The sequence below is a fragment of the Daucus carota genome, chromosome 7 (assembly GCF_001625215.2).
Source record: "Daucus carota subsp. sativus chromosome 7, DH1 v3.0, whole genome shotgun sequence".
NCBI lineage: Eukaryota > Viridiplantae > Streptophyta > Magnoliopsida > Apiales > Apiaceae > Daucus > Daucus carota.
The window spans coordinates 10,166,053-10,178,331 of record NC_030387.2 but is presented as its reverse complement, the minus strand read 5'-3'; the positions used below and the strand labels follow the sequence as shown (position 1 = coordinate 10,178,331).

At 34.2% G+C, this 12,279-nt stretch overlaps 1 protein-coding gene across 1 annotated transcript; it reads left to right on the top strand.

The window, feature by feature from the left end:
• Positions 1-10,354: 10,354 nt before the first annotated feature.
• Positions 10,355-11,221, top strand: LOC108194693 (protein FAR1-RELATED SEQUENCE 5-like). Its single transcript, XM_017361645.2, has one exon. It carries the CDS (start codon positions 10,355-10,357, stop codon positions 11,219-11,221), a length of 867 nt encoding a protein of 288 aa, XP_017217134.2.
• The last annotated feature ends 1,058 nt before the right edge of the window (positions 11,222-12,279 follow it).

Genomic DNA, 12,279 nt, shown 5'->3' with positions numbered 1-12,279 from the left:
ATTGGACAGAAATCTGAGCTGGCAGAGGACGTGGCACTTCATCTGTTCCAACGGCTAGTTGCTGGTGTATATATACGATACTTATATAAAAAAAACTAGGGTTCATAACAGTGTAAGCTGCTCCACACTTATCAATGGCTGAATATGACGTGTTTTGCGAATGTAAGAGGAGTGCTGCAATTCGAACATCACGGACCTCTAAAAATCGAGGGAGGCATTTCTAGTGTTGTGCCAGATTGAAGGTAATTAAGGAATCTGGTAGCAGTTTATGATATTTAAGTGAAATTTGAATTTTGTTTTGGGGATTTTTTTTGTAGAATGAGAAACCATGCAATTTCTTCATGTGGCTGGATAATGAAACAAGGGGTTTGGCAGATGATGGTCTGGAGGAAAAATTGAAGCAACTTGAAGATAAATTGGCTAGAAAAAGTATGAAGAACAAGCAGTTGAAGAAGAAAAAGCAAGAACAATTTATTTATTTCTGTATTGTTATTGTGGTGATGTTTGCTGTCATGGTCCTGAAATTATAAGGAAGGCATGAACTTGTTGTTAGGTATCAGCCCATTACAATGGTAGCATGGACTTTGGTGATCCAAAATATATAAGGATAATAATTGTATGTTTAGACAATTATTATTAAAGGTATGTCTTGGTCACAAAGTTAGAAGAAGATTGTTGGGTATTAACCCAGTTGAAATTGGATTCTGATTTGAGTTGAAGATTTCAGAATTGGATTCCAATTGCAGTTACGTATTTTAGAGTTAGAGTTAGATTCTGATTTGTCTAAGTTTGAGATAGCTATATATACATAGTCATATTGTGTTTGATAGGTGTGCTCAAGATGTAGACTTAGGTATCGCCTGCGAGCGGATACTTGAGTAGTAGGCTTGAGTATCCAAGTTTGGTTGATTGTATTATTGATAATGGTTTTGATTAATAATACAAGTTGGGACGTGGGTTTTCCGCGTCAAATATATTGTTGTGTGTGTGTTTTGTATTAGAAGATTGAATCTTGTATTTTATCCCTAACACTTGTAATTTTTCATTGTTATGAATGAGAAATAACATTACGATTTCAGACATACTAAGCTACGTAAAAAGTATAGTCCAAAAGATCACATATTGCATTCACCAAAAGATTCAGTAACCATTAACATTTGACATACCACAAAAGATTCAGTAGCCACGAAAGACAAACAAAAAGATTGGCCAATGTTAGATAAGCATTACAGAGTGGACAGAGCAATTTAAAAGTTTCAGTAGACAAGAGAATTAATTTCATTCTACAATGACTGGATCGTCTTCAGTGTTTGGGATGGTTTTGAAGTTGGCGTTTCTCAGTCTGTTACTTCTTCTAGGTGGAGTTGGGGCTGAGTGAGCTGAAGAAGTTTGTCTTCTTGGAGCTGAGGGAGCTGGCCTTCTTGCAGCCCAAGGTGCCACTTGATTATAAGGTGGAGCTGTGAAAGCCCAACCATTTAAAGGCTTGTAAACTGCAGTCTCACCCAATGGACCAAGCACTCTATGCATCAAATGACCACCTTGATTAGCAGACTCACCTTCATTAGCAGCTGGAGATGTCTGTGAAGCTTGTGTGGGGATGTTGCTACATTTTGGCCTTCTAATAGCTAGCTTTGGCCTTTTAATACCAAGAGTTTTCCTCTGAACCTTACTCATACTTGCAGATCTATCAGCTTGATGCATCAATTTTGTTGCAGTCCTAGCAGTTTCCTCATGTCCACCAATATCTTCACCCATTCCAAAATCTTGTTTTTCACCAATCCCAACATCTTCTTCATGTCCAGCAAATTCAGTCCTAGACTCTTGTTGTTGGCCACCTTCAGTTGCAGCACCTGGTTTTTACACTTGCTGCAGTGATGCACCCTTTTGCTGCTCCATCTTTGCACTTGTTCCTCTTTCACCTTTGCTTTCCCTTGAGTTCCTCCCTCCCACTCCTCCCTCCTCCTTAATCTCTTGGGCCTGCCTCTCAGTTTTTTTGGGAGTTCGGGGGGGGGGGGGGGGGTAACACCTCATCATCATGGAAATCCCAATAATCAACACCTTTTAATGCTGTTAAAGGAAATGAATAAGCAGCTGCATACTTATCCCTCTTGTAATAATCTGATAAATAGTCTACAGGTTGTCCCCTTCTATCATAAATAGTAGCCAGTGCATGACTGCATGGTATTCCAGTCAAGTCGAAGTTTCTACAGTCACAACTTCTACTATCAAGATCAACAGTGACAAACCTTGTGTTGTATTTAACCTGATATTTACTCTCTCCATCCCAAACAGCCCTCTATTCTTTCTTTACTATTTATTCCTTTATTTTATTCTTTGATTATTTGACTCAGCTGCTGCCATGTAATGGCACTACGTGGCGTCCAAGTGGTGCAACGTGCACTTAACTGCTGACTAATTGACGGAATCAAACGTTTTCTATTTAAAATGCTGACATCATCTAACGGAGTGATAATTTTTCTTAAACTAATGTTTTAAATGATATACTTTTTTTTGGGTGGTCTAATTGAGATTTCGGAGTGAATTGGGTGGTTTAATTGATATAAAACCCCAAGGGCACCTCCCCATCCCCTTCTTCCCTCAACCAATCTCTCCCTCGTTTTGTCTCTCACCCTCACCCCACTTCTTCACCTTTCGTTCCCTCCGCCTCCATCAACTGCAGTGGGGCTTTGTTGTCTCCAGCACCTCTACAACGCATACACAACCGCATTCATCTCAATTCTCTGTTCCATGACGGGACCCATTGCTAACGGCGCTCCATAGTGGCCTGCAACCTCTCCTCCGACTTAATTTGTACCCTCCATATCATCCTCTTCACGACCCAAAACAAAGTAATCCCTTAATTGCACAAAATACTACCAGAAATCAGAAGCCCTCAATTCGAACACTAACTCTATTTTAAGAACCCTAATTTTTATAGCTATTTCGGAGAAAGTTAGTAATTCTGTTAAAATTAACTTTATCCGTTGAAGTGAAAAGCATACTTAACGGTGTTGAAATGTTTGTTAAGCTTAATTTCGTCATTGAAAATTTTTAAACGCTTTATTATTTAAATGAAAACTTTTTCGACTCGGTAGGCCAACTGAAAGTTTTGGTCCATTACCGAGATGAAATAGAGTATTAACCCAATATTGTTTATATTATATGCAGAAATTAAATAGTTCTTAAAATTTTACATTTTTACAAGAATTTAAAGCCTGGACTCGTACATTTCTATTCATTTATAATATTATCTTATTTATGTCTTAATATCTTCGTATTATTTATCTTTTAATTTATATTAATTGAAAATGTTACACGTATCAATGTGAATTAAGATGGTCTATTCGAAAATTTTAAAACAATAGATTCTAAAGAATTGAATAAATAATCAATCGTAAAAATCTTCACACAAATAATGACGACATGTAACAATTTAAAATTTTATACGGGAAAAATTATACAAGTAACCCTGTACATGTTATTCGGTACTACTTTTACAAGTTAACAACTTCACATTAAAATACTAACAAAATAATCTTCTGTGTACCATATGTACTCGTGGAGAAGCCCCGTCCAACTATACTACATAAAAAACTACGATGATGTTTTACAGAATAGAACTGAAAATAGATTCTCTAGATAGCAATGGACTCAAGGGAACACCAGCACACAAAACAAAATACATTGTCTTCCCACGACAATAGTAGTGACCTGGGTATCTTCCGTTGATCGACCATTTGACTACACATCTCCGTGCCCTTAATCAAGCTTCACATTAAACTAGAGGAGTGTATCCCTTGTAATCGGCATATACAGAAGAAAGGGGTTAATAGGCAAAAAGATCACTGAACTCATGGCCAACTTGCAATTTGGTCACTGAACTCAAAAAGTTTGCAAATGGATCACAAAACTAGATTTAACTTGCAGTCAACTCACTGAACTAATAAAAGGTTGCATTTAGGTCACAGCGCCGTTAAATATGAGTTGACTTTAACGGAATCCGTTAAAAAAATAAAAAAAATCGGTTTTTTAAAAAATTATTAAAACTTAAAAAAATCTGAAAATTTTGAAAAAACTTTAAAAAATATGAAAAAAATGTAAAAACTTTAAAAAAAATCCAAAAATTTTGAAAAAATTTAAAAAATCTCGAAACTCAAAAAATATACCTAATATTTGAAATTAAAAAAATTTCAGAATTTTTTCTAAATTTCCATTTTTTTTTGAAGTTTTAAAATTTCAAAAAATTTAGAATTTTTTGAAGTTCTTAGATTTTTTCCATATTTTTATAAACTTACATATTTTTTTAAAATTTTCAGATTTTTTTTAAGTTTTCAAAATTTTTCAAAAAAAATGAAATTTCATATTTGTTTTCAAAGTTTTTTATTATTATTTTTTATATTTTTTAACGGATTCCGTTAAAGTCAACTCATACTTAACGGCGCTGTGACCTAAATGCAACCTTTTATTAGTTCAGTGAGTTGACTGCAAGTTAAATCTAGTTATGTGATCCATTTGCAAACTTTTTGAGTTCAGTAACCCAATTGCAAGTTGGCCATGAGTTCAGTGATCTTTTTGCCTATTAACCCCAGAAGAAAGTAAGTCTGCACAATTACGGGCAACCAATAAACAAAAGTGATGAGGCGTAGTCCATAAATTCAATTTTTATTAAACGGGAAAACATCTCCCAACAAGATCATGCCGGAAAAACAAACAGGACTAGTACATATATTGTTTCCCACACACCTGTGCTTTATGAGAAAGTGGAAGCTAGCTAGTTTATCTATATGTAAGACCATAGGTTCAGACAGACAAATGCTTTATCATATATAGAAAGAACCTAGTAGAATACAAAATAAAAGCAAAACATACTGATTATAACCTTGTAAAAAGTACAGTTACGGATCGCCAAATATTTTAATAATGAGAAAATTTTCTTTTACAATGAGATTAATAATATAACTAATATTTCCGTTTATAAAAATAAGTGCATTGCAATTTGACTAGGGAAGCGAGTATACATAAATCATTTTTCAATCTTGACAAAGAACGTGTTAGGTCCTGATTAAGGCGTAAATTAAGTTAGAAGGGGGGTTGAATAACTTAATGTCCAATTTATAATTTCTAATTGCCTTTTAAAAATATTTTCCAAGTTTTAAATATTTTTACCATGTTGCTTAGCAATTTGTGCGGAAGTAAAAAACAAATATCACACGGTCGATTTTATCTTGGTTCGCGATGGAGCAACCTCTAATAGATTCTCTCACCCCTAGTCCAGTCCCCGAGATCCTCTCCTGACTCGAGATTCTTCACTATAAGAAAGATGTACTTCTTATAGCCGGCGGAGAAGCCTTTACAATCTAACCTTACAAATATTTATCTTGGTTCGTAACTACCCGTTACAACCTCACAATAAATGTAGAACCTCTACTTGACTTATCTTAGAACGTAACTTCCCGTTACTTCTTCAAAGTTGGTGTAGAACCTTGGTGTAGTCTTTGTATTCCTAAGCTTTTGCGGGTCTTGGATCTTAGGTCTTAGATCTTGGGTCTTTTCTTTTCTTCACAGTGCGAAGACGACTAACTCCCCGTTAGTGCGTCTAGGATTTGGGTCTTAGAACAAGAATCACCTCACTTCACTTCACCTCACTGCAAAAGTTTGGAACACAATATCTACGAAACAACAAATAGTTTATGAAAGATTTGTTTTGAACTAGTATGTTACTATACTAGTTCGGAAATGATAATAATATTCAAGTTAGAAATATTATAGTCAAGTAGAGTATACTTTCTTTGGATCTATAATATAAGATCAAGTATACGGTTAATTACTCCAAGGATGATTAATAGTAGGGGTGACAGTTTCGGGTATCGGGTCGTGTTCGTGTCAGCAATCGGGTCAATTTCGAGTCGATTTCGGGTCAAGTTAAAATCACTTAAAATTGAATAAAACTGTAAATTGAAGTTATTAGAAACGAAATTAGAATTTCGGGTCATGTCGGGTCCATTTCGTGTCAAAACGGGTGATTTTCGGGTCACTTTCGGGTTTTGTCTCAGTAAATCGGGTTACGGGTTTGGGTCGGGTTCGGGTCGAGTTCGGGTCGTGTCTGATATTGCCAGCCCTAATTAATAGGGAGTAATTAAATGAGCCTTTTTGGTTAAGCAAATTATGCTTAAGGCTTCACAAGTATTCCTTCCTTTTGATTCAAATGTTTAAATGAGATCTCGGAGATTGTAAGTCTTTCTTATCTTTAGCTTCTTCAAAGTTTAGCCAATATAACAACACTGGTGTTGCTAAACTTTATCTTTTGAAGCTTTAATGAGTAAAAGATTTTTTAGTCGTATATAAACCTCCCACTCAACACGAAGGTGATAGATGGGAGAACGTTGATTCTTTTCTCACAAATCTCTTGAAGAGATAGAGAACTCTTTGAATCTTCGTTCAAATCTTTCGTCTCTATACAGAGATCGAGTACTTTCACGGATGTTCGTTTCTTTGTTCTCTTTTAAAGAGAAAGATATATCGTACATATCTTGAACAAATCCGGATCTTTCGTTCTTGCTTGAAGAACCTTGTAGAAGAACTTAATAAAAGATCAAGAGAGTTTAAGCACAAAGTTCTAAACCAATTATGGTCGGTAAGACACAAATAAGAAGCTAAAAATAACCACTTTAAGATAATACCCTGAAAAGTTCGTTGGAAAAATTCGTCGGAGGTGCGGCCGGATTTTCGCACTTGGATGAACTTTGGGCAGCCCTTCCGAAAGCTTAGAAGTGGTTGTGGATGAGCTTGGTTGGTGTGTGAGAGCTTGTGTATCAAAACCTTGTGTATATGGCTATATATCTTAAGTAAGAAAGTTTTGGAGAGGAAGTATTTTAAAGTGAGAGTATACCTTGAACACTTCTTCAAAATTCTCAGAACTTTTATGGCTCTTAGCTTGGTTGAAATGGGTTGGGGAATGGTTGTATTTATAGGCAAAATTGGTGTGTGGAAGTATTAACAAAATAAAGGAAAATTCAAATTAAAGTAAAAACCTTACACCTTTGTCCCCTTGTCCCCTAAAAGCATAAAGTAACTTTGTGTAAGAGTTGACCACCAACATGTGACAAAAATCTCAGCATCCAAATTTTCTAGAAGAGTGGCACGCATCACGAGATTACGGTTAAAAACCATTACATTAAATAATACGATTTTTCGAACCTTCTAAATAAATTCCATAAAAATTATGATAAATCATAAAATAATGTAAAATGATGACCTGGAAAATTTGGTCAATTTTGGTCAATGTTGACTTTGTCAAACGTCCAGTCAAAGATCCCAGTCAACCCTTAAAAGTAGTGTCCGAACCAAACTTCTCAGAAGATTACGAAAAATTTACTATGCACCAAAAACATTATTTAAATGATCCATCTCAAGTTTCAAGTCATTATAGCAAGTAGAAGTAGTTTATTTGGATTTAATCGATAGAAATCGATCTCGGAGTTGGAATAAAATACGATTTAGCCTTTTGCGAGTTTGAACAGAACTTTGGCTAATATTTTGACTTGGGTAATCACGTTGATATATATTTCCTTGAAGATAAAGTATTTTGAATTTTGAAGGAAATATTTTGAGAGTTTTAAAATAATTTATTCCGTAAAATAATAAATTGAATAATTGGGAATAAATTACTTTAAAAATATAAGACTTGAATAATAAATTTGTCTTTTCAAATAAATGTCAAAAGAGTGTTCTAAAGAATATAATGGGTGTATATTCCTTCTTCAAGCTTCCTTTGCATTTTGCTTTTGTAATTGTAAAACAAGAAAATACCATTAATCGATATTTCTCGTCCGATAAATTGTGGTATAAAAACTTTAAATACTCCTTAGAAAAATATTGAAAAACTTTTTGTAAACAAGGAGTATCATTTATATTTATATGAAATAAATATAATTTTGGATAATCTTTTTGAGCTAGTTTGACCATTTGACTTTTGACCGAATCAATTAAATAAAATGTCCTATTGGAGAGGATTCTAAGTGAATTTAAATTTTATGTAAGTTATGCAAATATCAAAATATTCTTTTTATCGAAGCTGTCCTTTCAATCTTCCCCTTTTTGGTATTTTCCAAACAAACATAAAATTTAAATTATTGAAGTGTGTGCTTCCCCTAAGTGTATGCATGGATTATTTTTTTTAAAGAATATTTTTACACAAAAAAATCTTGGAGTACAAAAGTTAAATCCTCTTGATTGATTCATGCACAAGGCAATTTTAATTTGTCAGTAAAATTGGAGTCCAATTTTTTTCTTCCCCTTTTGTTTGGTATAAAACCAAAAGGCAATATTGAAAAGCATGAAGTAGGGAGATAAAAAAAATGAGCATGGCTATTAACGAAATTAAGCATAAATTGGGTGACAAATCTGATAAAATTTTAGCACAGTCCAATATATTGCTTAATTAGTGTAAAAGTTGGCTAGATAAACAACGAATTTGCATGACAAAGGTTTACTGCAAACTAGCATGGCAAGCAAGTTTTGAATAGAGAAGCAAAGTTAGTATGATATTGGCCAAGCATTAATTTATTAACGAGGACAATTGTGAAAAATGAATATTGAAATTAATTTAATAACTAGGCATAAACACTTTTCGAAAGATTTTGACCTAAAAAAACAACATTATAAACTATTGTTAAAAGAGAAAAAAGGAGGTGAGATTAACCTCATTTAAAATAGTTGTTTACATGAGGTTAAACGACACTGCTGCTGTCGTTAGGTTAACCCATCCACCTTATATTACTTAAAAATAAAAATAACTCTGTTTTACCTAATAACATGTAGGCTGCTGCATCTACGTATATCAAAGTAAATCAATTCTTCCTTCTTGTGTTAATTCAAGGCATGGGAATGGAACAGCAGACACACGCATCCCATGTGAGTATATATTCAGAATCATCTTTTTGTCAAGTGACTTATCACTCACTTAACGTTTATATGCGTGCAATTTACATATTAATATGAATGATGCAAGTATTATTATCATTATTACCTTATGATTATATATCATGCCACATGTTTGATGAAAATCTTCTTAGAATATACTTCAAATTTTTCTGGAAATAAGCAATAATATTGAAGTCTTAAATATTCTACGTACAAGTCTAAAAAGGATGAAGTTATTGTTAGAAGAACATTTGTATGTAATAGAGAAGGTTTCAAAAAAAAAAGCAAGAGGCTGATAATGAGGACAACATAAAACGGCGTCGAGAAACTAGATGTGGTTGCAAAGCTTCAATGGAAATTATCCTAAATAAATTAGGAACATGGGAAATTAAAATTTTTAATGATATCCATTCTCATGACCTGCTCAAGAGTCCGAATAAAAAAAAAATTTAAGATCTCACAACAAGTCTCATAAAGATGCAACTTGTAAGAAATTAATTGATAAATTTAGTAGTTGTGGAGTTGGGCCAACTAAAATATGACGCATTATAAATAGTGCAAGTGGGAGTGCTACAGATGTCGTGACACCCCAACAATGTTCTGAACATTTAAGAATCAAGAGAAAGAATAATATTGGCAAGGAGTGTATGGTTGTAGTGCAAAGTTTTTTAGAGAGAAAAGCAAGAGATTCTGAATTTTATTATGCCATTCAACTTGACGAAGAACGCAGATGCAGAAGTATTTTCTGGTGTGATGCTAGAGCGAGAAAATCTTATAAATTTTTTTCAGATGTGATAGTATTTGATGTTACGTACAAGACAAATAGCTTTTCGATGCCTTTTGCACCTTTCACGGGTGTGAACCACCATAGACAGTCTACCTTATTTGGTTGTGCTTTATCTTCTGATGAGCGAGAGGAAACATTTGTTTGGTTATATAGACAGTGGTTGAATTGTATGTGGAATGCATCTCCCAGAGCAATTATAACTGACCAAGACCTTGCAATTTGTAATGCTACTAAAAAAGTTTTTCCGCATACACATCATCGATATTGTCAATGGCATCTTGGGCTTCATGAGTGCGAGCACCTATGTTCACTGCAATGTGCTCACCCATCATTCAATGAGGACTACAATATGTGGGCTAAGAAATGTAGAACTATTGAAGAATCTGAGGAATGTTGGAGCGTGTTGTGTGAGAAATACAAGCCATGTTATGAAGAACCTTTAACATATTCTCAAAAAAATATTATGAAGTCTTGGAAATGGATTGTGAACATGTATGAAAAATGACATCATTGGGTAAAGGCATACCTAAAGGATACATATTTTGCAGGTAAATCGTCAAATAGTATCATATATTTACAATTTAAATTTCTTTAGTCAGATTTATAAGTTTATCTAATCAGGACTGATACAATGTTTTTGTAGGAATGAAGTCTTCTCAAAGAAGTGAAAGTATGAATTCATTTTTTGATGGTTATGTCAATAGAAAAACTCCGTTGTCTGATTTTGTTGATCAATATGAAAAGGCAATTGCTAGCTGTCGCGATATAGAAGAGAAAGAGGATTTGATATCAATGACTACCAACCCTGATTTGACAAATATGCATAGCTTGGAGGCTCATGCTGGAGAAGTTTATTCCCGGAATATATTCAAATTATTTCAATATGAATTTATGCAGATTTTGCATTGCCAGCACAGCAAAAAAGTAGTTACAGGTGGCGAGATGGTGTATGCTGTAACTTTCAAGGATCATAATAGGTCACACACTGTTCAGGTAAATATTTTCACTCAGTTTTGCAAGTGTTCATGTGCTAAATTTGAGACATGGGGTATTCTTTGCAAACACATACTATATATCATGAAGCAAAAATTAAGATTAAAGATCATACCTGCTGAATATATTTTGTCGAGATGGACCTTAAATGTGAGGCATACAACCAGTTCAACAGCCAGTGGGAACAATGATGGTGCACCTGGTTTGAATATAGATTGCAACACTAATAAGGTAACTTCCCTTGAAGCTTGGACATTGCGAGGTGATTTTAATAAACTTTATGAAAAGATAATTACTCGTAGAGACCTCTATGAAGTAATAGAAAGGGAAATAAAGATGTGGTGGAAAAAAGTTGGCGAGATTGAAAATAAACAAATGCCACCATCGGTGTTCGTAAATGTAGATGATTTTTCAGAGGCAAATAGAACGGATAAAAGCCCTCAAGAGATGATGTTCAATTTCACAATCAGCGATCCTAGCAAATGCAAGACGAAAGGTAAACCACGTAATGCATCATGAATCCCCACTGGAATGCAGCAATCTCAGGATTTGAAGTAGAAAAGAGTTTGTGGAAATTGTGGTCAAAAGGGGCAATACAAGAGTACATGTGAAAGTAGTAAACAATGATTCATGTAAAGTACTCTGTTTCCTTGTTTTTTAATTGCAGAAGTTCTTCTCAACTTTGATTTAGTTTCAGATTTTTTATTAAAAGTAAATTCAATAAGTCTGATGTGTATTCTTTCTGATGCTGAAATTGTTAACCGGGAAATGTGCCTCAATGGCAGGGGATAATGGTGGCTATTGTGGTGTAAGGGATAAACAAGGTTCTTAGATATGTTTAGTGACAACTAAAACTTTACTTCCTCTGTTACATGACACTATAAATCACACTCAAAGCATGATTTAATAGCATTTAAAGTTAACCTGCAACTGAAAGTAGAATTGCAGAGGCATGATTAAAGCAATATAAAATCGTATACTGAAGAATGAAACTAATAACATTCTTATTATCTCATGTTTTTCATTTACATTCTGTATACGAGGTTCCAACCCGGGCTTTGGTATTGTACATATGAATTGAAGAAATAATAGTGAAGGCACTGGGGAGAGTCACACTAATTTTTAAGGTGTGGAGAGTCAAGAACTCAAAATGCCTGGAATCACCAGCACTTCCAATTGCATGAAACATTCTATCTTTTGTTAGCAAACGAATGTTTAATATTGCGAGCCTGAAAATTAATGCACACTTCGGACTCCTAGTTATAAATATATAGCATACTACATTCGAATAAACCACATTGGTATCAACACTTCTCACAGTTTGATAAGTAGTAGAGGAAAAAGAGATGAGGTAATCAAACCTATGTTTATCAAGATGATTTGAGTCAAGTAAGCTTCACTCCCTGTAATGAAATTATCAACAGCAGCCGTCGGACAAGACTTAGCTATACTCACTCTAGTATGATTAAACTGGAGGATCAAAGGTCTATAGCCAGTTTAATACTACTTGACAAATCATTGGTGGTCTGATACACCTATTTCTAACAGGTTCTAATGTTCACGGCATCTGGATTACG